Raw genomic sequence first — 27,284 nt, 5'->3', positions numbered from 1 at the left:
AAGAGAAAATATCCCCGCTCTTTGCAGGGGCCAGTGAGAACAGCCGAGAAGGCAGGGACGGGTGGGGTACTCAGGCTGTGTGAGGATGGCCCTTCAGAATGAAGGGCTGACTCTGGGGAGGACCTGCACGCTCAGGCTTGGAGGATAGTCTGTGAGGTGTGAGCACCCGAGGCTCTAATGCTGAAGGCCCAGCAGAGACAGAGGATTCAGGTTAGAGTGACGTCCTAGCTGAAGGCTGGTCTTCTCTTACTGACAGGACTGGGAGGTGCTTACTGGTGGGTAAGGCAAAGACAAGAATACGGGCTTTGGTGGAATACCCATCACACTAAGAACAGAAAATCCTGTCATGAGGCCACATGGGGGACATTATGCTAAGTAAGTTACTCAAGGCACAAAGAGGCACACATCGTAGGATGTCACTTGTGCAAGCATCATACATTAAGTATGAGATGATGTCCAGCTAGGACGATGCTCATCCCACAGTGGATGTATGCACCAAAAATTTTTGTTGGATCTCAAGACAAAGCACCCAGACAAGGAAAATGAGGCCTCCAGGAGGCACTGCCAGGGCCAGTGAGCAACAGGCTTTACACTGAACCCTCCACTTGCCTCCTGAGTATGTTGACCCACAGACAGGGGGCCACTGAGCATGCTGTGGGAGGAAGCTGCCATCGTCAGGACAGTGAGAGGACTTTATCTGAGAAGAGCACATTGGCCATGACTTTACAAACAAGAGCACAGGCATGAAAGGATGCTAGGTGCCATTCCCACGAGTGTGACTCTAGACATGGAGGCAGGAGGGCAGTGTGGCTGAGCTACCAGTAACTGCATTCTCCAAGTGCACAGGCCCCTGGTGGGAAGGCACCTGAGAACAAGGGGCCCACCACAGGTTGCTCCACAGATAGGGCACTGGAAGCGCTTCTCAGTGGTGGAGAGTGTGGGGGACGTGGTTCATTCTGGGACTCCTGGGCACATTAAAATTGAATTTTAAAACTCCACAGGGAGGGGTGAGTCCTGAAGGACTTTCAAGGCTGCTCCTCATTAGAGGAGGTTCCTTCCATGGACATCCCTCTTTTCACATGCCTCGTGTTAGAATAGGTGACCTCTATGCTTGCTGAAGGCAGACCCTCAAGTCTTTCAGGGAGGATTAAACATGCAGTTAACTTGGGAAGGGAGGACCAGTGGAAATCTTTGTCCTGTTCACCTTACATGAAAGGCCATGGATCCTTTATGTCGCCAAGTGATGATGAACCAGGTAACACAATAGGAACTCTTACCTGCAAGGAGTCTGTGGTGTGGCTGGTGGGCAGTCCACTCTTGCCATAGCCTTGTCCGTGTGCTGTGAGCAGGCGTCCACACAAGTCGACTGCCGCCCTCCAGTTCCTGCAGCTCTGTAACAATAGGAGCAGGCAGAGTCAGCCGTACGTGTGTGCACAAGCAAACACACACACACACACACACACACACACACACACACACACATTTTCTTGCTTTGTGGGAGCAGTGCTATCCAGATCTTAGCTAGTAGGGCAAGGACATCTGGCTAGCTGGTGCAGAAGCTAGTGTCACTTGACAACATGGCCACTGTGACTTAGCAATAGGTACAAGGAGCAGGTGCGTCACAACATTAAAAGTGGGTGATGCCTAAAGCATGGGGAGGCCTTACTAGACAGTTTCCCAATCCCTAATAAGACTGACTTCCTCTGTAGCAGAAAGGGCTAGATTATGATCTCTGTCTATGTATAATCAGTTCAATTCTATGTTAAATGTGTCAGATATATTTTCAATGTGTCTGTAGGAGTAGCAGACCATAAAATATGGCGTCTTGTATGTTCAGCATTATTCTACTTCCTCAATATAAATAGTGAACTAGTCGAAGGCAGGACTGCCCACCAACACATAGCACATTTCCTTCATGCTACTTCCAGTCAAAACTTGAGGCATGGAAAGAAAGGCTGGAAACACGGGCAAACAACTCATTTGCTCGGGCTTTTCCCTGTACAGTAGCGAAGGAGTCACGAAGGAGAACCGCGGACATCAGTGTTTCAACCTCTGCAGGAACTAAAAGATCCTCAAATATCCTTTCTCAACATAACTGGCACTAACTACACTGTGTTCGAGGCCACATGAGTCAGTCAACAAACAGGCTGCCAACAGCTGCTATGGACAAAGTGGTGAATGACCTCGTTACTGCTAGGATCTCACAAAAAAGATGCATTTCAGGGATGGATGGAACAACCATGTGCATGGCCAGTGGCTCTCCAAGGAGTTTAGTGTGTGGGTGAGGTGGTGTGCACAGCTGGGTGGCCAGACTGAACCTCAGATAAGATGAAAAGAAGAGGAAGGACAGGAGGGAAGGAACAGGACATTTAGGGATTAGGCAGGAAAAGAAAAGGGAGGGAGCCTTTAGACAGAGAAATAACGTCTGTGGTCCCACCAAAAAGGGCTGCTTGCGGAAGAAGAGCCAGGACAGCAGGGAACAGGCAAAGGCAGGAGGAGCATGAAAAGGCCTTCTAGGCCTAATCTAAAGGGCTACAGGAAGCCCCCCCAAGGAATTCAAAGCAGGGGAGGGATCTGACCTGCTTTTAAAGACATATTAGAGTCTGGCACACACTTTCTCTATGCATGAACTTGTGCACCCAACCCCTTTCTGGTACCCCAAACCAGTGAGGAACCAGAACACCAGGCCTTGCTCATGGGAAGTTCCTGTGCAGACAGGGTCTCAGCTTTGAACTGGGATTCCTAGGTAGGAGTAGATGTGCATGCTCTAGCTTCTCAAGGTAGCTGAGGCAGGGGGCAGCTTGCCAGTCAGGAGACAGAGGCCTCACTGGTGAAGGCTAAAGCATGCATTTAACCTTTCAGTTTCATGGTTGGTCTAAATTTACAAGCTGAGACCATGGACTGTGCCTCACAGATGAAATATTAAATGAGAGGCTGTTGTGGAGACTTTTTCCCTGGAGAGGCAAGACACATTGCCCCTCTTTATAGTCAACAATGAAAAACTGAAGTCCAACATGGGGAGCCCATGAGTTTACTGTTTTCCTTAGAGAGGATAGGTGGGGTTACCTACAGGAGCCTGGGTAACCTCAAAGCAATCATGCCATCAGAACTTCCTACCCTGGCATGGATGACAACTTCTCCATAGCTACACAGATGGGGTGCTCCCTTCAGTAAACCTTCAACAGTCTGTATGCTCTACCATCTCCCTGGTATTAGGTTGCTTGCAAGTGGTCACAGCTGTTCTGATAAAGATGCTCAGAGGGTAGTGTGGTTGATAACAGCACACAGGGAAATACCTCACGTGTCCGGCAGCCCTACTCTCTGTGCGAGAACCCTTTCCTTCCATTTTGGATGGCAGTGTGCACATCAACTAAGCTTTCTCAACTTCGGTTCCTCCTTCTTACTCCTGTAGTGACAGACTGTACTGGCCCAAATAGCCAAGTGCTAGCCGGAGGATCAGAACACCCTGGAGCTTTGCCTCCTTCTGATGAAGAGGACATTGTTTAGCCACGTGTTCTAGACACTGGGTACTTACTGTTCACAACAAGAGGAGTCTATGGCTTTTCTCAGAGCAGACCACACACAGCCTATCAATCTAAAAGCCAGCAGTCAACTGCTAGGATGAACCTGGTGCTGTGTTTCTTTGTACTGTCCAAATCACAGCACTGGTTTCTGTGTGGGACTCATGCTCTGACTTGTAGCTCAGAGATATCTTTAGATTGGTTACAATAATTTACCCAAATGCTCTCTCTAAACTCAGCAATGCTCACACCATGTGACAAGAGCCTATGTATACTTGCTCTGAATTACAAATAGGAGAGAGAAAGAGGGAAAGAGATTCGTCAAGCAGGAGCCAGCTCTGATCTGTGTTGGGGCCAACACAGTGCACTGCTGCTCCCTTCCTATGCTCTTGCTCAGGCATGTTGGCCTTGACTGCTAGTGGCACTTGATATAAACAGAGTCGGGCAGCCTTCCCTCAGGAAAAGACCTGCCTTGTAGGCAGGGAAGAGTAGGAGAGACAAGGACTACAGAGAAGACAGTGTGCAAAGCCTTGGAGAACGGTGGGAGTAAGGAGGTGGGGTGAATGAGGGTGAGAGTGGGCTGCAAAGGTGAGGATGAGGCAGGGTGAGCCACCTGCCCGAGAAGAAAGGGGCAACTGGGAGGCAGGTGAGGTCAGGCCTCAGCAGTATCTACAAACTTCCAAGAGTGTTGGCTTAAAGGGTGAGGCTTCCTGAGTGGATTTATAAGGCCTAAGTGGATGCATAGCCAGAAAGCCTTGTCTGTCCACACTTGTATGTCCACACACTAAAGTAACAGCAAATGCTGGCTGTTACTTCAGGAGGGCTGAGGCATGAAGACAGTCTTGACTGGACTGGCACAGAGAGTAAGACAGGCATCTGACTGGGCTAAGGCCTTGATGACAAAAAGAAGCCAGCATGTACACACTTTCTGCTGCGTCTTATTACCAATTCATAGTGATTACCAAAAGCAGCTGCAGTACGGCAGAGGTGAGAAGTTTAAAATTAAAAATTTAACCATCAGTCAGGCGGTGGTGGTGCAATGCCTTTAATCCCAGTATTTAGGAGGCAGAGGCAGGCGAATCTGAGTTTGAGGCCAACCTGGTCCATAGAGTGAGTTCCAGGACAGCCAGGGCTACACTGTTTCAAAAAACAAAAAGCCCAAACCAAACCAAACAAAAAAACAAAAAAGGAAAAAAAAAAAAAAAAAAAGGAAAACTAACAACAAAACAAACCATCCTTCACATGAAAACTTGAGGAATCTGAGGGAGGAGGGCTTGTGTCATAGGACTGTACAGAGGGGTGAAGAACCAGGCCAGGGATGATATTCTGGAGGCTTAAGTGGGATGAATTTAAGATTCTGAACTGTGAATCGTGGTGAGGAGATTCCAGGGAGAGACTGGGAGAAGGGAAGGGACATGATTCAACAATGTGACATTTGGTTCAGTTTAACTCTAGATAACTGGAGACTGTTGGACATGCAGGTGTGCACACATGCAGGAAGAAGTGAGAAGATGCATGCTTGCTCACATACATATTTCCAAGATCAGTCACTCAGATGGGAAAAACCACCCCAGCTGCTGGGACCATGGTGCATGAAGTCTTATGAGTGAATGGTGAACCTAGCCATTATGGCACTGGAAAGCTGGAGTCCCTGAAACCTGTGGAGCCTGGGAAGAGACACACTGAGCTCAGGAAGGAAGCTACAAAGCTGCAGGGAGGCAGGGCTGGAGTCAGAGGATGGCCCAGGGTGTTGGGCAGCAGGGTGACTGTGTAGACTCAGAGCTGCCCAGGGTGCAGCAACCACTGCAGGCCCAAACTGGTCTGCATCTGGATTCCAAGTGGGGGTGGTGGAGCTGGGTGTGCTGGCATAGGCCTGCAGCCTTACACAGTGAGCTTGAGGCTGGTCTAGGTGTGGTGGTTTGAAAGAAAATAGCTCCCATAGTCCCAATAGAGAGTGGTACCATTAGGAGGTGTGACCTTGCTGGAATAGGTGTGGCTGTGTTGTCACTGGGGGTGGACATTGAGGTTTCAGAAACTCAAGCCAGTCCCACCGTATCTCACTCTCTTCCTACTGCCTGCTGACCTGGATGTAGAGCTCTCAGGTACCTCTCCAGTACCACATCTGCCACCACGCCCTGTTTCCCACCAAGACAACAATGGACTGAACCTCTGAACAGTAAGCTAGCCCTAATTAAATGTTTTCCTTTATAAGAGTTGCTGTGTTCATGGCGTCCCTTCACAGCAATAGACACCTTAACTCAAAAACCAGAACAAAACAGAAACAACAAAAAGTCCCATGAACAAATAAACAAATAACAACAATAAAACCCCAAACTCCAAAACTGAAATACAAAGGCGTGGTGGTCCTAAGATAATGTGTACCTCGGTAAGGCTTGGTTGTTCCTGGATAAAAAATTATCCAGATCTTTCTCCAGTGAGGACAAAGATTCAACTTCTCACTGTGACAAATGGGAGAAGGGTGAAAATAGAAAACTGGAAAGGCATCGAGAAGGCCACACAGATTAGAGACGGCAGACCTGCCTATTTGCTTGTGAAACCGAGAACAGGAGTTAACAGTTGTTGCAGAGTGGCCTGCAGCAGCCCCAGGGGATGAGGATGACACAAAACAGCTATGGGTGTCTTGTGGAGTAGTCCTGGAGCAAGGATGATTGCTTACTTGGCAATGACTCACACTAACCTCCTCTGTACACAGCAGGCACTTACTAAGTACACATCTCATACGCTTTCCTTATTCTTGTTATTCTCTGACTGACTGGAGCCCACAGGTCCTTTCCCTTGTTTGCCTGTGTAAGCACACACCTGCATTAGCACAGTGAGCTGCCCAGGGCTAATGCAACCATTAGGGGAAGCATAATTACATCAATTATTCAAAAGACCTTCACCTGACTCCTACTGGCCACCTCGGAGAACTGTCTGTCCAGGTCTCTAAACCTTCCCGCCCTGCTCTACTCCTGACTCACTTGTGCTTCCTCTAACCAAGCCGGCAGGGGTGTGGGTGCAGACTCACCTTCCAGCCCTTTGTAAATCCTCCTGCTCTTCACTGCCTCACACACATGTCAGCAAGGCTGCACTGGGAGGATGGATGCACTCAGCTCTTGGGGATGAAAGATTCTTGGGTCTCAATGGTTAGTGGCAACAAAGACCAACCGTGTGTAACAAGAGTTTCATTCCTAACTCACATGGGGCTCAGATGGAAATGAGTTTGGTGTGTTTGCACAAGGCTGTGGAAGTCAGAGGACAATCTTGGGTATTATTCCTCAGATGTGCTCCAACTTGTTTTCTTGAGGCAGGGTCTCTCAAGTAACTACAAGGGCATCGGAGTTAGAAGGAATGCAGTGGGAACAACTACACTTGGGGCTGTGTGTAAGAAACACACAGACTCTATGCTATGGTATACAAGGGATCTTAACACCCACAGGTTTTGGTACCCCCCTGGGGTTCCTGAAAACCATCTCCATGGATACCAAGGAATGACTGTAGCAGATACTGAATCTCCTAATGTTAAGTTTTATGATGCCATGTTGTATGTTGGTATATTTAACACATTAGAAAGTCAATTAGAATTTGTGTGTAGGCAAAAATCTGTACATGAGAAAAATCTGTTCACATGTTTTAAAAACAATTCTTATGTAGTAAGGGCTCCTATCTCATTTTATAACCACCCTGTATGGATATCCACCACAATAAAACACTTCAATGTGCAATGAAATTATTTGTAAGGAATTTGCAGATATGAAGTGCTCCATAAATGATTAAAAATAGTGAAGTGTTGTAAAAACCCTGTGGAGCCCACTGTGATTCCATATACTGAGTTGTCTTCTCTCTCAAACTAGATCTGCTAATAAAAAGGAAGAAAACCTAGCATCTTAATTGTTTATCTTTTAAGTAAATATAAATCTTTTGAAAGTGGCTTCTTCCTTGGATGAGCAAAATGCAGAAGCATTATGGTATTACCAGCCCCTCCCAGAGTAACATCCCTACAGATGCCTGACTGTAGATTTCTGTGACTATGCACGGCATGCATGGAAACTGAAAAGCTTACATTAACATGACAGGCAAACTCTGGGAGTCACTAGGCTCCACTTCTTCCTCACCATAGCATACAGGAGCACAGGGCGGCAGCTTGAGTCCTGCCACCTTCACTTCTCAGGAGTCTTGGGGTCTGTAGTGAAGGCATTTGGGGTCAAGGAACTTGTGTTAGAGAGTCAAGGTCCAGGTTTAGATTTGGAACTTGCAGGCAAAAGGGCTTCTGGTAACTTAGGACTAATTGCTAGTTGTGATTTGGATGTCTAGGTCAACCAGGCACGTGGGAAACAGGAAGGGGTATTGCCCTCAGACTATTTAAACAGAACGACACCAAGAGTTGAGAGAGGAAACCACACATTGCACGCTAGTAGATCTAGCTCACGGCTTCAACTCTCTGCCTTGCCTAGTCTTTATTTCCTGATGAGAGAATAGGAATACTCATTTGGCTCAATATCTTGTCACTGAGGGAGTCAAGCGTGACTACGGCCATATCTTCTCACTAATCTGCCATTAGATCCTTTGGGAGCCAACCAGGACAGAGGAGTTACTGCTCTGTCATGGGTTCCTGGAAACGGATGTTCCATGGGTGTGAAAGAGCCAGAAGACAAGAAGACAAGAGGGATGTCTGTCCCATGGGTGTGGAAGAGCAAGGGACAAGATCTCTCAGGACCTGTTAACACAGGGGACAGCTTGTAAAAGGTGCTGGGAGCACATGTAGGGCAGATGCTAGATTTCCAACAGAAAAAACGTCTTTGCCTGATTTTCCCAGTCATGGCTAAGGTGTCATAAAGTTTTCACATGAATATAAACTGGCACCCTCTAGGCAAGCTTGTGTAATTTGCTTTTATTGTTCAATATTGCTTTTCAAACTGACCTGTATTGACGAATGTGGCTGCGGCTCACTTATTTCAGTTGCTCCAAAGTGTTTAGTTGACTGTATATAATGTGATTTTCTTTGTTGTTGTTACATATATGTAACAAATGCACTCTTGCGTGTGCCTGCGTGTAGGTGCACGTGCCTTTGTGCACATATGTAGGGCCAGAGGAGAAAGCTGGGTGCCTTCCTCTGTTGCTCTGTGCTTTATTCCCTGGAAACAGCACCTCTCACTGTACCGAAACCTTGTTCTTTTGGTTTTGCTGGCTGGCCAGTGAGTTCCTGGGGCCTGTTTCTTCCTCAGTGCTACAATCAGAGGAATATGCAACTATGCCTGATTTTTATGTGGGTGCTGGGGATTTGAACCCAGACCCCATGCTTATACATTAAGCACTCTTACCCACTGATCTATCAGCTGTCAGCTCTTTTAACTTTTTAGCCTTGGCTGCCCTAGAACTTGATTTGCAATCCAGGCTGGGTGTAGACTCAGAGATCTGTGCCTGCCTCTGTCTCCCCAGTACTGGGACTGAAGATGTTCCCCACCATACCTGGTTATAAGAGATATTTTTGCATATCTTTCTATACCTGCACAAGGAGGTTTTTAATGTTTGCTGATTTCTTGTTGAGATATTCTTGAGTGTGGCTCAGGCCTAGAAGCAACTCTCCTGCTTCCACCTGGAGGGCTGGGCTTTTAGGTGCTCTCTTTTCTTTTTTTTTCTTTCTTCTTTTTTTTTTTTGCCTTGCCTTTTGTGAAATCCTGTCTTTATTGTCAATCATAATCCCTTAGGCCTCTGCCCTTTTTTTTCTGTGGTGTTGAAGACAGGTGCAGGGCCTTGTGCATACTAAGCCAGTGCTCTGCTACTAAGCTATGACCCTATCCTTTCTGCTGGAACTTCTGGAGTGTATTCCGGATCACTTAAGACAGGATCTGATGTAGATTAGGCTGGCCTTAACCTTTTCACACAGCCGAGGCTGGCCTAGCGCTTTGGATCCTTCTGCTTCCATCTCCCAATCCGCTGCTGGGGTTGCAGGTGTGAGCCACCACACCTGGTCTTCCAAGAAGTTTTCCAAAAGCCTAATATTGGGGTCAAAGGTTATAAAACATCCATGTGAAAGCTATTTTTTATGTCAACTTGATACATACTATAGCCATTTAGAAAGAGGCAACCTCAGTTAAGAAACTGCTCCTTCCCATTTGCCAATGGGCAAACCTGTAATGCATTTTCTTGATTGATGATTGATGTGGGTAGATCCAGCTCAAAGCGGGGGCAGTGCCACCTCTGGGCTGGTGGCCCTGAGTCCTATAAGAAAGCAGACTGTACAAGCCATGGGGAACAAGCCAGTAAGCAGCATTCCACCATGGCCTCTGTATCAGCTCCTGCCTTCGGGTTCCTGCTTGAGTTCCTGTCTTGGCTTCCCTCAGTGGACTGGAACCCAGGATATTTAAGCCCTTTCTCCCTCAAGCTGCTTTTGTTAATGGTGTTTCACCACAGCAGTAGAAACCTAACTAAGACAATCCCTGTCAGAGGCTGTGCTCAGTCTGTTCTGTAAGCCAGTCTTATGGAATCTTTGTTCCAGTCCTGGCTGTGGTGCTGACCTCTGCTAAGCTGTGGGGGCTGGGATGCTCCTGTTCTGTTTGCTTCAGTGACCTCTGCTGGAGGAGAGCACTTCCATTTTCCTCACCACCCGATTTCCAGGAGCCTCTACATGTCTTTTATCTCTCTTCTTACCAGCCTATTTCTTCTTCTTAGTCTGAGAAGTTCTTTTTATATCTTGAATGCAGGTCTTCTGTCATGTCAGCATATTCAAAGTTTTAGATTTATTCAGTCTTTCTCATTGTTTTCCTTCAATGTTTAGCTTTTGAGGTGGTGTTGGTGGTGCTGGACCTGACTGCATACACACCAGGCAATCACTCCACCACTGAGCTACCCTCCCTGCCCAGCGAAGCTTCTCATGATCACTCACCCACCTTCAGCTGTTTGAAATGATAATTAGGCCGGCCAGTGGTGGCACACATCTTTAATCCCAGCACTTGGGAGGCAGAGGCAGGCAGATTTCTGAGTTCGAGGCCAGCCTGGTCTACAGAGTGAGTTCCAGGACAGCCAGGACTACACAGAGAAACCCTGTCTCGAGAAACCAAAAAGAAAAAAAAAAAAAAAAAAAGAAAGAAAGAAAAAAAAAGAGAAATGATAATTATTTTCTTAGTGTGTTTTTGTTATTCTCAGGGTTTTCTACCTTCTTGTTTCCCTTTCGTTTTCAATGTTAGATACTGGAAATGTTTGGTAACAAAATATTTTTTTAAAATTAGAACTTGAAGCATGCCACATAATATGTTAGGCGCCAAGAAATCTTACAGAAGCTCTATCTCTACTGGATAGGCCATGCAGCACTCTGATGATGACCTTAGTTTGGAAGGAAAAAAATTTCTAAATTTAAATAAATATTACTTTTTAAAAAGTCGGAAATAAGACAAGCCTCTGAAAACATAGCACAGGCATTCTCTGACTTCCAGTGTTAGGACAAGTCGCCCAGTTTGAAGTAGCTGAGTGATTAGAGTAAGTGCACTGCTCGCCCACACGCACTCAGACAGCATTCACTCTGCACACAACACCACGGGAGTGACTAAAACGGCCTTCTCTCCAGGCAGTGACATTCACTTATCTGTAAATTACAGTCTTAGAACACTCCAACGATGTGACTTAGGAAAATATATTCAGAAGCTCTTTCCTGTCCTTAAAGGTGGCAGGAATTACTTAGGACACGAGTAAACACCATGGTCTTTCTATAAACACTGCCATCTTGAAGATGTTCCCTGGTTGGGTCCCTGCAGTGGGATTTCCAATGGCCTTGAGCATTTTCAGTGTATGGGAGAAAGAGAAAAGCGTGTATTACCATAAGGAATTAACTACAGACGGTAGAAACACGCCAGGCAGATGGATTACAATCAGTACAGGGCCCGTGTATACTTTAGAGCTGTCCTGGGAAATGAAGCCTTCCCATCATCAAGTCAGGCATACTGTTTTGTTTTTCTTTTTAAAGTCCAAATTGAGGAAGGGGAATAGCCACCCCTTACCATGGAAAGGTCTGCTCACTTACCAGCTCACACGGACTGCAGGACCTACAATCTCATCAGCAATGACAGAAAAGCAGACACTTAACGCAGCTGTCCCTGACTTTTTTTTTTTTTTTAAACCAGCATCTTGCTTTTTTTTTTTTTCCTCCACAAAGTCTTATTTTCTTAAAAATCTTGCTACATACTGCAGACTGGTCTCAAACTCATAATCCTCCTACGTCAGCCTCAGACTGCTGGAGTTACAGGAACCTGCCGACATGCTGAGCCACATAAAGCTTTTAATCACAGGAATAACCACAGACTCACTTTAGTAAGAGAACCAATGGGGCATGAGATTGACGTTTACTAAAAATTAACCCTAATTGTTATGTATGTAATACACCGCAGCATGGGAGTCACTGACTTTTCTGAGAGCACGTCAGTGGTGGAGTGAAAGACGCTGAGAGAAATAGGAATTCTGGGGGCACACTGTTGTTGGTAGACCCAGGGTTGGGCTGATAAATGCCTGCCATGGTGACAGCTGCCTGCTTCTGTCATAGGACAAGGTTTCTACTGGGGTCCAGTACTCTTCCAAGTTCTTGAGTGAAGACCTGTGTGTGTTTCTGGTGACCACACAATTATTCTAGTACAACGTAGATAAGGGGAGGTGCAGAGGGTTTGGCCTCTCAGACACTGGAAAGATCCCTCAGTCCCCTCAAGTGGGAAAGCTGGGACTCTACCCAGGGCACAAAAGGCCCAAGAGATTCCTGGTGGTGACTGGACTCAGAAAACTACTATTCAGGCACAGAACAAAGCAGCTATGTGTGAAGGCACAGCAGTGAGAGGGAAGAAACAAGCCGACATTCACTACCAGGGTCTGGAAAGCTGGGTTGTCTCTCAGAGCTGAAGATGCCAATGAAGAGCCCCCTCAGGCCAGTGAGTCTGGGGTATGAAGTTTTAAAAAACAGTATCACCTTTCTAAATCAGAGTCCACCGTATGAGTGACTGTGAAAGTAGACCTTCAGAGAGCAAGGGCCCACCAGAAAAGCCTGATATGTGTTTGCTGAATAAACACTTATAAACTGAGAAAACAGAATATGGAATTTGTTTCAAGTCCATCAGACATAGACACACAGACACACATGGAGACACACAAATACATACACAGACATAGAGACAGATATACACACAGACACATTGATAAATAGACAGATACACAGAAAGACAGACTCATATCCCACTCCTACACATAGCCCAGTTCTAGTCACTACTCTATAAAGCATAAACCCCAGTGCACATAGTCAGTGGTTCAGAAATACTACATGCTGTGGCAGGAAATGACACAAGTCCATCAGAAAGCATGGTCTTCAGGGTCTGTACAGTACCTAGGCACCACTGGGACACTTAGGACACTGCCTTAGGTTCTTGTTTTCTGTTTTGTTTTTTGTTTTTTCGTTTTTTCAAGACAGGGTTTCTCTGTGTAGCCCTGGCTGTCCTGGAACTCACTCTGTAGACCAAGCTGGCCTCAAACTCAGAAATCTGCCTGCCTCTGCCTCCCAAGTGCTGGGATTAAAGGTGTGCGCCACCACCGCCCAGCTTTTTTCTTTTGTTTTGTTTTTTCATGGTTCTTGTTTTCTAATCTGCAAAGTAAGGACTTTTGAGTAGGAATAGTTCCCCCAAACATGCCCCTCCTCACTTTTCGGAAGGCGGTTTATTTAGTGTCATGGTTTCAAATTATAGTCCATCTCGGTGAATAAGACAAGAAGGTAGGGTGACTTTGTCCTTTGTGTTAGAGGCCCCCCCCCCCTTATTTTGCTGATTAGGAAGCAGTCAGTTTAAAAAAAAAAAAAATAACCCTCCCAAATCCCAAAACAGCTTTTGAGACAGAGTTGCCTGTTGCCTAGGCTGGATTTGAACTCACTGTGTAGCTCAGGATGATCTTCTTGCTCCCACCTTTTCAGTGCTGGCATTGTGTATGTGTACCACAACATCGGCCTCAGTTTTCTACTTTTTAAAAAAAAAATGAAAAGTTCATACACTTCCCTTCCTTTTATCCCCACAAAAGATACAAAAGTGAGACTTCCACACAGAGAATGGACGTGGTGGAAGTGCTCTGCCCTAGGCTGGCCTGCAGCCTTCCACATCCACATCCTCTTGAAGTCCCTCTGGTGATGCTCAGGGTCCTGGAGGCAGCCTGGGCATGTGTTTCATCTGCCCTTCTCTATGAGCTTCACACCAGTCTGTGGTGGTCTGGATGAGAATAGGCTCATAGGCTCATACATTTGAATGTTTGGTTCTCAGTTGGTAGAACTGTTTGGGAAGGGTTAGAGGGAGGGGCCTTCTTTAAACAGGAGTGTCACTGGGGCAGGGCTTTGATGTTTCAAAAACCCAAGGCATTCTCAGTGTGCTCTGCTTCCTTCTTGCAGTTCTTGCTCCAGTTGTCTGCCACCTACTTACCTCCATTCTACCACCATCAAGTCCTACCCCTCTGGATCAGCAAGCCCCACACAAAGCCTCCTTCTATAAAGGAGTTTTATCAAGCAATAGAAGAGTAACCCCTCTCTTTCTCTCTTGGCTTATTCTCCATTTCTCTTTTCAAAACACACTTTTAATTTATTTATTATGCATGTATGTATGTAGGTGGGTGTGAATGTCATGTGTACATCTGGATGTAGGAAACAACATATAGAAATTGGTTCTCTCCTTCCACCATGTGGGGATCAGACTCATGTTATCAAGCGTGGCAGTGAACCTTTACCAACTGAGTCATTTCACGAGCCCCTCCTCTTCCACTTTTCCAAACCAGCATTCTGACTCTACTGTATCAGCTTCCTGCCCAGAGCCAATTCTCTATAGTTCTCTATACACCTTCTGTGTGCAGATTCTGTCAATTAAATAGCTGTTTCCCAATTGTCAGGATGCTTATTATAGGGCTAAGTTTTCATGACATCGTTCTTCTGCACCCAAGGTGAAGGACTTGCCCACTGACACTGAAGTCAGTATTGTCTGGTGACAGAGTGCTCAGAATGGCTTAGTGTATTATCAGAAAATTGGCTTTTTTGGATATGTGTGCAAGCAAGATCAAAAAGGTTTTCTGGGCAAGAGACCAGAGATGAAAGGAAGATAAAAACAGATACTAAAGACTAAGAAGCAAACCTTTGGGTGACAGGAGAAAAATTCAGTTATTTTTCCTTTGGTCCTTGTAGGACACAGGTGTCACATGTGCAGCTAAGAAGACGCTGGGTTGAAAACTGCTGCTTCAGGTGGGAAGCAGTGGGGCAGAAATCAAGCACCAAGGATGGAAGTCCTGGCTGATGCCACCCCAGAGGATGGCTCAGAACAGTTTCCTGAAAGGCCTACATGTCTACGCTCTGGGACAAGGTTTTCATCGTTGGTGGTGGCTCAGTTACAGAGGCAGCCTGACTCCTTCTAAACCATGGAAGAGAGATGTCAAAACTAGCTACAGGGGTTGGAGAGATGGTTCAGAAGTTAAGAGCAATGACTGCTCTTCTAGAGAACCTGGGTTTGAATCCCAGCACCCACACGGTGGCTAACAACCAACTGTAACTCTAGTCCCAGGGTACTGGATGTGGTTTCAAAGTCTGTGGAGGGGCTGTGGACACACATGGCACACAGACATGATGCCTATAGGCAAAATACCCACACATACATGCAAACTTAAAATTTATACATAATATATTTTCTTTTTTTAAAAATTTAAAAAATCCTTCATTTGGCTTGGGCATTTGAATTCAAGACAACCTGTCAATGAAGGAGAATATCCACACTGCTCTGTTAAGATTAGACATCTACTATCCCCTAGCTGTAACTCGGGGCACCTCTCACACTTCTGTAACCTCTGCTAGGTAAGGGCACATGAGGTTTACGTACCTTTCACGTCTGCTTTGAATGTGGAACTGCTGTCAGTATGGGATTGGGGCTTACCTTACTCTGCACAGTACCAGTAACTGCTTATCCAGCTAATGCCTTTACCTGAGGTGAGAGGTGTAATCCCAGCCTGGCGAGCTGACACTCCACAATGGGTGTCTCCAACATAAACTCAGAAAGCTTTTCTGTTTTCAGTTCATATGCTAACCTTCAGCTGATGTCAAACAGTTTTGATTTCATTTTCTTTATGTAGTGTTTTGTGTGTGCGTGTGTGCACTTGGATGCAACAGAGCATGCATGTGGAAGTCAGGGGACAATTTTAGGAGTCAGTTCTCTCTTTCCTCCTTGTCAGACTTGGGGATTAAACTCAGGTCCCTGGCCTTTACCCCCTGAGCCTTCTCACCTGCTCCCTTTACCTTATTTAGGTGGTCTGCAGTTAACCCTTAATAAAGGTGTAAGCTTCAAATAGTATATCTTCAGGTCCTGCTCAAACAGTATACCTTTAGGTCCTAAAACTTGCTAGCAACAGAAAATTAGTTATGATAGGAAAAAAAAAAAAAACAAAAACAAGCAAAATAAACCTAAACCCAAGACACAACTGAAAAAATGAGTGGTATAAAGCAGAAAACCCAGAGAATCCCTTGATCTGTTCATCACAGTCAGGAGAGTGACTGCATGGTCAGGGCACAGGCTGGACCTCCCATTGCTTTAGTCCAACACATTGCTTCCCAGATCCTTTCCACAGGCATGCCCACTGACCAGACTCAGACATAGACACCATGGAGTGGGGGGAGCAACACCAGAGTTCATGAGCGAGGCAGGGGAAGGAGGTGCAGTCTGACATAAGGCAACCATTTGAGAGCATTCCTTTATCAGAACACTGCCTGAGGATTCCTACAGGAGACACGTACGATCAACTTCTAGGACTTTGCCCTAATAATCCAGAGGACCAACCAACACTGCTGAAGCGCTCCCACAATCCAGAATTCACTGGAAAGAAGTCATTCAGTGTAGCAGATTAGAGAGACCTAAATAGAGTAAAATTTGAAAGTGTTCAGGAATTCACCAGTTAAACAGTAAGCCCAGACTAAATGGTGTATATTTGAAATGACCATCAAGGCAAGAAGAGAATGAGGAGGGTCCCTTGAGCCAGTGAAGATGAGGCCAGTCTAGGTGACACAGTGAGACTCTATGCCAAAAAGTACAAATGAACAACAACAACAACAACAAAAAAAAAAACAAACAAAACAAACAAACTATCCATATTTGTTCTAGCAAATCAGAGTCTCTGCTTCCTGGCGGCCTATAGCCCTTTGATTGTTCAAAGTAACCAAATGAACTTCAGACGATCAGCATGCTAATGCAGTGCTCTGTGCTCCCCAGGACTGACAACAAACACAACAACACTTTCTCTGCAACAGCTTCTTGTGCAGTATTCAGAGCAATTAACTTCCAGGGAAGGACTGTGAAGGAAGCCAGGCCTTATCAAAGACATGTTGAAATCAGTGTGTGGTTACTTACAATGAGCTGCTTCAGCCCCACAAAGGACTGTTCCACCGAGTTGGCATTTAAGACTTGTCTCTTTGCTGCAGCCTTTTCACCCAGGAAGCGAAGCATCAAGTCTTTAACTGCATCTCCCTGGAAGAATGTGGAAGAGAGAGGCAGAGATAATGAAATGTTTACAGCTTTGCACAAGAAAACTGCCATCAGCCAGGAGCTAAACCATAACTTCTAGAAGATTCCTAGTTTTACAACTATTCTTTATTTTGAGAAGAAAGTAGTATATCACCACCGCATCAGGCTTTCAGTAGTGACCACCACCTGTCAAGGACAGAGACTTTCAGCACAGGAGAGAACACCCATGAGGTGACACACTCAGAGAAGCACCATGTGGAAGACCAAACAGGCTTGTGATGCACCAGCTCTTCAAGCTTCCTGGGATGCCTTGTGTGTGTGTGACATTACCTCCACCAGCATGCTGGTGGCCCCTTCTTAAGGATAAGTTCACTAGCCAAGCCCAATATGAACAGGACTCTTGCACCCAGGGCTCTGGGCTTGCTGGAGTTGGAAGATGCACTTTAAAACCGTGTCTGCACTGGGCCATGGTTTGCCTCCTAACTTTATTCTTTTTGCTGTGCCCATCTGGAAGCAAGATGGAAGTCATCAAGTGTTACTCTAAGCATTTTGCTTCCTTTAAAAGGGAAGTCACAAACGAGCAGAGGAGGAGGAAAGGCCCCTGTGAGCCACTGGGGAGAAGGGTCCTAAAGGGCCTGGAACAACGGGAAGCATGTGACATGTCAAATGATGAGGTCACAAGTTCCTGATTCTCTAAGGCTACACGTGTGAGGTGGCTGATGTACAAAGTCAGTGACAAATATTCACTATGCTCAGACCAAGAAGCTGTGACAGTGCAGAGCACCGTGCTGCATTGGCTGCAGGAGAACCCAAACCTGTTTGCTGGAGATGGTGCCTCCAGTCCTGCTGACACTGTTCTTCAGACAGCTAGAGAGGTAGGCTGCCTACCTCAGCAGGCCATCTGCTTGCTCTCTGCACTGTTTCTGGCTCTGTGTGTGGTGGATGGGCCTGGTGCTTAAGTGGGTCAGGCCGTGTATCCTACTACACTGGGGCAAATGTTTACTAGCAGCACATTTGTAATTTCTGCTTTTGGAGAATAAGGTTAAAATACTCCAACTAGCACAGGCACGAGAGCCGCCGAGTGATCTACAAGCAACGTTTAAAGAGCAAGTGAAGAAGGGCTAAACTGTGTGATCCTACGAACTATAAAAGTCCAACCTGTGCCAAGTGCAGAGGATTCCTGGAGCAGTGGGGGCAGAGAGCTGGTGGGGGCAAAAAGCAAACTCAGATCTGAATCTCCTGCATCCCAGTGACATTCTCCACTAATGAGATCACACTGTAAATATATTTTATCCTTAAAATTCTTTTCCTTAAAAGTTTAGTTTCTGTAAAGATGGCTCAGCAGATAACAGTGCTTCCCTCATACCACACAAGCTGAACTCAGTCCTGGGAATCCAGGCAAAGGTGGAGGGGAGAACCAACTTTATCAAGCTGTCTCTGACCTCTGCATATGCTCTGCAGAACATGTACACGCACACACGCACGCATGCACATATACACACTGCACAATCTAATAAATAATGTAAAAATTAAAAAAGGATTAGTTCTGACAGCAGACTCTTTTGGGTAGAAAGGTATAGTTGACTAATCAATGTCTCATTTAAGACAGCCCGAAGCTGTCACCACACATCTTAGGACACAGCTTGTGTCTGCTGTATTCCTAAACTGAAGGTGAAGATGGCAAGAAAGATGATGGAGGTGTTTACTTTACACTCTTCATGGCCACTAGAAAGAGGAGAGGAAGCTGTGCTGCTGCAATGGGCTGGGATGTGAACCTCAGGTCCACTGCAGCCCAGGATGGGAGTTATGGGGGAAGGATGGGAGCACGTCACACCCTTCTCCCAAGGGTGTGAGTAGTTCTCCAAGGTCAGAGTGCTGGGATCAGAACTTGAGTCCTCTGAAAAAGCAGCAAGCAGTCTTGATTGTTCAACCATCTCTCTAGCCTAGCCCCAGGACTGATGAAATTTTTATATTTCTCCTTTTCAGATGTATTTATTTTGTATGCATGAGTGATTTGCCTGCATGGGTACATGTATATGGCTGAAACCTGAAGAGGTCAAAAGGAGGTGTCAAGTCCCCTGGAACTGGAGTTATGGATGGCTGTGAGCTGCCATGTAGGTGCTGGGAATTGAATCTGAGTCCTCAGAAGAATATCAAGTGCTCTTAACGACCAAGCCATCTTTTCATCCCAGAGTGGTTAAATCTTAAGAGCATCCTGGGAAGAAGCACACACAAGCTACAGAGGACAAGGTGTCCCTGTGCCTTTTGAAATGAAGATGTAATAAGTTTTCAACTAACAACAGCTAGGAGAATAGAGACAGACTAATAGGCCTATGATAAAAAAAAAAATGAGGTTTTGGCTTCAACAGAAATTATAAGACTATCTACTAGCAAGGCCAGAATAGGGAAAATATTTGCTATAGATATTACTCACTTCCATTAACAGAGTTAAAGAGCTTTTTAAAAGCCAGGCAGTAAGACAGATATTCAAAGCTTAAAAACAAAGAAAATATTTAAACAGACAACTTCATAAATTGTTATCTGAGGGCTGGCAGAGACGGCAGTGGGTGAGGATGGTGCCAAGCCTGATGACCTGGGTTTGGTCCCCAGGGCTCACATGGTGGGAGCAGAGAAATGTCTTCAGCAAGCTGTCTATTGATTTCCATATGTGCCTCCACTCAATGAATAAGTAAATAAATATAAGGAAAAAAAAAAAGATCTTAAAAGTAGCATACATAGCAAAAGGTGTTTGATATTGAAAGTGACTAAAGAATGCAGATTCAATTTCCAAGGAAACAGCATGACATAGCCACCAGGACAGCAAAGTAAGGCAACAACAGGCACAACACCATGTCCCCAAATTTACTAGAACAACCACACAGTGCTGGGGTCAATGTAAACTGACATGTCCATTTTGGAAGCCTGCTCCGCTACTTATTACAGAATCCACCACATTTTCCATATTCAGACTAAGGAAAACAACGGCACACATCCATACCTAGGACTCTGCACAAATGTCTGGCCTTGAACTCCTAGTCTTCCACTTCAGCTTCCCTCATGCTAGAATTAGCTGCACTTAACACACCTCCCCTTTAACATTCCTATTACTGATAGGAATGTGAGTGTGTATGACACATACACATGGACACACAACATCGGCTGCATGATTAGTTTCCGTGGTCTGAACCCTGACTACAGCTTCTATTAATTCAACACAGGGTAGATCTAGAACCTACTTTACGCTATGCTGGACACCTGCAGGTGCAGCCCCGGGGTACATGAATCTGCATGCTGGACATACTTGGCAGGTGCAGCCATAGCCTGCAGTAGTTCAGAAACAACAGCTGCTACCAATGTGAGAAGCTGAGACTCTTTGTGCCAGGGGAAGCCATGGCAGAAGAGACTTAACTATCCATAAATCTCTGTTTTTACCTTCTAGGGATACAATACCTTACCCTTGCCTAACTAACCCTGATCTACAGGCTGCTGTGGTCAAGTGGCTGAATCCTGGGCCAATGGACAAAGGGAAGGGCACGCATGCTTCGCTGTCTAATGACAGACCTGTGGAAGGGATGCTCAAGTGCCCTACTTCCCCTTGCCTGATGCTGGGAAGTCCTGACAGATGGATATGCGTTTGTTGGGGTGGCTTGCCACCCCACAGCCCTGGGCACATTCAGTTGACCTTCCACTATAGCGACACAAACTCCTATCCAATCCAGCCACTGTCACTTGGGTCTGGGCTGGGTTAGTGTAGCTCAGCAGAAATTCCAACTTGAGGGTTCACTAAAGTTTTGCCATTCCATGGATATCTCTGGGTCACATATGCTAATGGCAGAGTAAGTACCTGAAACAGCCCCTTCAATGCAAGGGTCGTCCAATATACATGCATCAGCACCAGGTAGTTTCTGAGATCCTCACAGAAGTTTTGTGTGTCCCCGGATAATACTACTACTGCTGCTGCTGCTGCTGCTGCTGCTTCTTTTTCTTCTTCTTCCTTCTTCCTTTTCTTCCTTCTTCTCCTCCTCCTCCTCCTTCTTTTTTTTTTTTTACCAGATGCTAAAATTAAGCCGTTTGCTTATTTGATTTCTAGCTTTGTTTTATTCCCGTGTCTCTCTGTGTGTGAAAGCCACAAGTGCAGTCCTGCAGAGGCCAGAGGAGGATATCACGCCCTGGAGCTGGAGTTATAGGAGGTTGTGAGCCACCTGACCTGGTGCTAGGAACAAAACTTGGGTCCTTGGCAAGAGCAAAACACACTTTTAACCACAGAGCCACTTCTCCAGTCACTTCTCTAATTCTACTTTTAAAAGGAATGTGGGAGCCGGGCAGTGGTGGCGCACACCTTTAATCCCAGCACTTGGTAGGCAGAGGCAGGTGGATTTCTGAGTTCAAGGCCAGCCTGGTCTACAGAGTGAGTTCCAGGACAGCCAGAGCTACACAGAGAAACCCTGTCTCGAAAAACAACAACAACAAAAAAGGAATGTGAGTAAGAATAAAACATTGTATGTATGTATGTATGTATGTATGTATGTAAGTAAGTACGTATGTATGTTATGTTTTTTTTGAGACAAGGTCTTATATAGCCTAATGTCTTAGGATTACTATTGCTGCAATAAAACACCATGACCAAAAGCAACGAGGGGAGGAAAAGATTTGGCTTACACTTCCATATCACTGTTCATCACTGAAGAAAGCCTGGACAGGAACTCAAACAGGACTGGAACCTGGAGGCAGGAGCTGATGCAGAAGCCATGGAGGAGTGCTGCTTACTGGCTTGCTCAGCCCAGGACTACCAGCCCAGGGATGGTACCATCATCACTATTAAGACATGTTCTATAGCAATATCTCATGGAGGCATTTTCTCAGTTGGGGTTCCTTCCTTTCAGATGACTACAGCTCCTGTAAAGCTGACACAAAACTAGTCAGCATACCTAGTTTGACTTTAACCTTGGTACTTAGGTTGACCCTGAACTCCTAATCCTCTTGCTTCCACTTTGCAAATACAAGGATACAGGTGTGCACTAACTACACCGGGCTTCATCTGTCCTCAAAAGGATATTTAACTGACACAAAAATGTATGTGTATTCAGAGTATTTAACATGCTGATTTAATATTTGAATAGGATGTACTGAATAACACAAATTAATCAAATACCACCACAACCGACAGCTACAGTCTGGTGGTGGTGTGTGTGTGTTATTTAGAACCTGTTCTCATAAATTCTAAGTTAACTATAGAGTACTCTAACTGGGCCATCATACTGCCCGTTAGATCTTACACACCCAGCCCACCTCAAATGTGGTTCCCACAAATTTCTACTGTACTCTCTCTTGGCCATGAGTTCAGGTTTTTTTGTTTTGGGGTTTTTTGTTTGTTTTGTTTTGTTTTTTTGAGACAGGGTTTCTCTGTGTAGCCCTGGCTGTCCTGGAACTCATTCTGTAGACCAGGCTGGCCTTGAACTCAGAAATCCGTCTGCCTCTGCCTCCCAAGTGCTGGGATTAAAGGCGTGCACCGCCACCGCCCGGCTGTGTTTGTTTTTTGTTTGTTTGTTTTTAATTCTATAAGAAAGAATATGTGGTATCTGTGTTTCTTTGCTTGAGTTATTTCATTTACTATTATGTTCTTCAAAGACTAGATAACCATCAGCTGCGTGTACCAAATGTAGCAAAACTGTTTCAAAAACAAATACAACAATCAAAACTACCATGCAATCCATCTATGCCATTCCAGGTTGACCCTCAAAGAAAGTCAAGCACATTCATCTCTGCACCCGAAATGAATACTCAGGCTGACTGTATGGCTCTGTTATGAACAAGGCTAGACTGAACACGGGAGTTTGGCTTTTCCTAAGATGCTGACTTGATTTTAGTTGGATCGTGTGGTAATTCCAGTTTTAATGTCTTGACACATCTCCATGCTGCTTTCCATAATGGCTTACTAATTCACATTTGCTGGGATTACTGCTATCAACTGTCTTTTTGTTAACAGCTATCCTAACAGGAATGAGGTGACATTCTCTGTGATTTCCATTTTCCAGATGATTAGAGGCAACTTCTAGTTCTTCAGCTCAGACATGGATCGGAAACACAATTTGTCATCTTTATGGTAGATATACACAGCACAACGTAAGACAGAGCCTCAGAACCTCGGTGAGAGCCCTGAGAATGTCAGCGAGTGCAGACATTATAGGAAATCCTTAAGAGTCTGTGAAAGAAGAACTATTATGAGGTAGGTGTGGTGGCTCAGCATTGATTGCACACTCAGGAGGCTATGGCAGGTGGACCACAAGTAAGTTCAAGGGCAACCTGGGTTATGTAGAAAAACTGTCTCAAAAACGAACAGAGCAAACAAAACCACCACATAATCCAGCTATGGCATTCTAGGTTTACCCTCAAAGGAAGTGAAGCACATGAAGTCAGCCCAGCACGGAGGTACCTGATCATCCACGTGCACTGCAGCCCAGCATAGAGGTATCTGACCGTCCACGTGCACTGCAGCCCAGCATAGAGGTACCTGACCGTCCACATGCACTGCAGCCCAGCACAGAGGAACCTGACCATCCACGTGTACTGCAGCCCAGCACAGAGGAACCTGACCATCCACGTGTACTGCAGCATTAAGCCTACAACAGTCAAAATGCAGAACCAGTCTAGATGCCATCAACAGATGAGCGGATAAAGACAAGATGGCCTAGACACACAATGAAATTTTATGCAGCCAGAAAGAAGAACAAAGTCATCATTTGCAGGGAAATATATCCCAGTGGAGACTATTTTAAATGAAATAAAGCAGAACCTGAAGACAAATTATTACATGGTTCCTATCCAGTGAGGATTCTACGTTAAAAAATATACGATGTGAAAGAAGAAAGGGGACTCTATTGGGGGAAGAAAGGACCCAAGGTGGTCCTACAGTACAGTAAAAGGGGAAAGAGAAAGACACGTATCTTATGTACTTTTTTATATGTGGAGCTTAGATTAACACACACACACACACCACATACCACACGTCACAGACTCCCCCCCCCACACACACACCATGGGAAACAGAATGCATTCTGGAGGAAAGAAGCTGGCCAGTGACAGAGAGGACAAAGGAATGTGACAGGAGGTTAATATGAGCAAAGGACATGGTATCTGTATATGGAAATGTCACAGTGAAAAATCTGACACTGTATGCCTACTACACATGATGAAGACGAATGGATGCCATCTATGTGGGCAAGCTTTATGTGAACTTGACACAGGCTAGAGTCACCAACAGGGGAGGAGTCTCAGTTAAAAAAATGTTTCCATAAGATGGGGCTGCAGGCAAACCTGTAGGGCATTTCCTTAGTGATAGACGGTAGAGGGCCCAGACCACTGTGGTTGATGCCATTCTGGGGCTGGTGATCCTGGGCTTTCTAAGAAAGCGGGCTGAGTAAGCCATGTGGAGCAAGCCATGGAGAGCAAGCCAGAAAGATGTACCCCTCCCTGGCCTCTGCATCAGCTCCTGCCTCCAGGTTCCCGCCCTGCTTGAGTTTCTGTCCTCATTGCTTTTGATGATTAATGTTACATGAAACTGTGACAGAAATAAATCCTTTCCTCCCCAAGTTGGTTTTGGTGGGTTTTTTTTTTTGTTGTTTGTTTTTTTTTTTTTTGTTTTTTTTGTTTTTTTTTTTGTCACAGCAATAGCAACCGTAACTAAGATCCAGCACTAGCATCCGGCACAAGCATGTGGATGAAAATGTGCATGTCCTTTCGGGATGCTACTACAGCTGAATACAGCTTTCCAAACACACCTCTAAGGCTTCTCTAACTTAATTTGATTGCCACCAGAGCTGCTGAATAAACAAGTGAAAAAAATATTATCCCATAAAAGCAAGACCTTTAATTAGATACTAAGATAAGCCTCTCGGAGAACAAACCTCAATGTAAGTATTTATGGAGCTGATTTAGAACAAAGGATTCTCTACCCACAGCAGTGTCAGAGGGAGAACATCTGATTGGCATCTTGTACACAGACCTTCACAGAGGAAATCCACATCTACACTGATGGCTCTGCAAGACTGGGACTGATTAGAACTTCTTGACTGCAGAAACCTGGGGAGTTACAGACCCACATATAGACTCTTCAGTTTATTCAGTCATCCATTATCCTGCTCTGGGTCTGTCCTAATCTACTGACTCTCAGCTAACACCACTGAAATGCACTCTTTCATAAAGACTTATTTTTAGTGGTCTCTCTCTCTCTCTCTCTCTCTCTCTCTCTCTCTCTCTCTCTCTGTGTGTCTATCTGGGGCTATGTACACCTTAGTACAATGCCTTCAGAAGCTGTAAGAGTGTACTGGCTCCGTTGGAGCTGGAGTTACAGCCCGATGTCAGTGCTGGAAACCAAACTAGTGCTCTGCAAGAGCGGCAAGCACTGAGCCATCTCTCCAGCCCCAGAATACATCTTTTTATAATTTAATTTTTTCTTTTCTTGTCTATTGGATATTTTATTTATTTACAATACAGATGTCATCCTCTTGTCCCATTTCCCCTCCCTATCCTCTACCCCCTCTTCCTTTATGCTTTTATATCATTTTGATTACATGCATGTATTAAGGTCAGTTCTAGGTTGAGGGTCTAGCAATACAATAGATGCAAATAGTCAAGGAACAAGCAATACAATAAACACAGATAGTCAAAGAAAAAAAAAAACATTAATTTTTTTCCAAAATATTATTTTTTTATGTCTATGAGTGTTTTGCCTGCATGTATGTCTGTGCACCACATGTGTGCATGAGGAGGCCAGAAAAGGTTGTTAGATCCCCTAGAACTGGAGTTACAGAGAGTTGTAAACTACCATGTGGGTTCTGGGAATTGAACCCAGGTCCTTTTAACCAGTGCTCTTAACCACTGAGCTATCTTTCCAGCTCTAGAAAGCTTTTTGTAGGGGGCGGGGGGAGGGCGCACAACAGGGAATGCCATGGCTGTCCTGGAACCCATTTTGTAGACCAGGCTGGCCTCGAACTCAGCAGTCTGCCTGCCTCTGCTTCCCAAGTGCTGGGATTAAAAGCATACCCAGCCACATCTTAGAATGCATTCTCTTTGTTTTCATTAATTAATTTATTTTGCCAGGTGGTGGTGGCGCACACCTTTAATCCCAGCACTTGGGAGGCAGAGGCAGGTGGATTTCTGAGTTCGAAGCCAGCCTGGTCTACAGAGTGAGTTCCAGGACAGCCAGGGCTACACAGAGAAACCCTGTCTTGAAAAAACCAAAACCAAAAAAAAAAAAAAAAAAAAAAAAAAATAATTTATTTATTCACTTTACATCCTGATTGCAGCCCCTCCTCCTCTCAGTACTCCCTCACATAGCCCCTTCTCCCCCCCCTCCCCGCCCCTTCACCTTTGCGAAGGTAGAGGTCCCCTCTGGGTACCAACCCACACTGGCACCTCTAGTCACTACAGGACTAGGTACATCCTGTCCCACTGAGGCCAGACAGGACAGCCCAGTTAGGAGAACAGGATTCCTAGGCAGGAAAGAAAGTCAGGGAAAGTCCCCACTCCAGTTATTGGAGGACCTAACAGACCACTAGGCTCCTGTTGGGGGCCGACTTTTAGCAGAAAGCGGCTATCAGCTTTGCAGCCATCTTGAGCCATATACCAACATGAGACTTGGATTACAATAGCCTGCAACAGCTGAGCACACTCCGATAATCTTGGTTTAGATACCTTGAGATTAAAGGTGTGTGAGATTAAAGGTGTGTGACTTAGAAGTGTAGAGATCAGATTTAGAGACAAGACCTAAGGACATGATTAAAGGTGTGACCAAAAGGTGTGGCTTAGAAGTGAGACAAATAAAAGGCAGAGACAGAACAGATCAGAATCAGACACATTAGACATTAGGTAGAAGACACTTGGCTCTAGAGAGAATCAGACATTAAGGAGACACTTTTAGGAGACACTTCAGAGAGTACAACTTGGAGTAGGAATTAGACATTAGGCACTTGGAACTTGGAAGAAGTAACTTGGAACTTGGAGGCACTAGGAACTAGGAACTAGGAACTCAAGACTTGGGACTTAGACCAGGAAGAGAGACTGAAAAACAGATGGGATTGAATCATACTCTGTCTGGTCTCCATTCTTTGAGTCTGCCCTCACTCTCTCGCTCTTGCTGAACCCCGACCCTTGGACTGGAGCAACAGCTTGGGCCGGGATACAGTAGCAGGCAAACTTGGGGCGGCCCGGGCCTCAACATTTTGCTTGGGCCAAGACAGGCTCCAGCAAGCCAACAGCTAAGCATGTT

The 27,284-nt window shown here is 45.4% G+C and overlaps 1 protein-coding gene across 4 annotated transcripts in view; it reads right to left on the bottom strand.

Moving 5' to 3' along the window:
* The window catches only part of Trappc12 (trafficking protein particle complex subunit 12), a 61,546-nt gene that overhangs the window by 29,051 nt on the left and 5,211 nt on the right, over nucleotides 1-27,284 (bottom strand). For all 4 annotated transcript variants that reach the window (XM_034514278.2, XM_076942045.1, XM_076942046.1 and 1 more), the window contains exons 3-4: nucleotides 16,904-17,020; nucleotides 1,278-1,391 (exon numbers count right to left, since the gene is read on the bottom strand). In XM_034514278.2, coding sequence (XP_034370169.1) covers nucleotides 1,278-1,391; nucleotides 16,904-17,020 — 231 coding nt within the window. The remainder of the gene's footprint in view (nucleotides 1-1,277; nucleotides 1,392-16,903; nucleotides 17,021-27,284) is intronic.

Source organism: Arvicanthis niloticus, chromosome 11, assembly GCF_011762505.2.
Source record: "Arvicanthis niloticus isolate mArvNil1 chromosome 11, mArvNil1.pat.X, whole genome shotgun sequence".
NCBI classification, from domain to species: Eukaryota; Metazoa; Chordata; class Mammalia; order Rodentia; family Muridae; genus Arvicanthis; species Arvicanthis niloticus.
The sequence above is the reverse complement of the archived record's forward strand: the minus strand, read 5'-3'. Positions and strand labels throughout refer to the sequence as shown.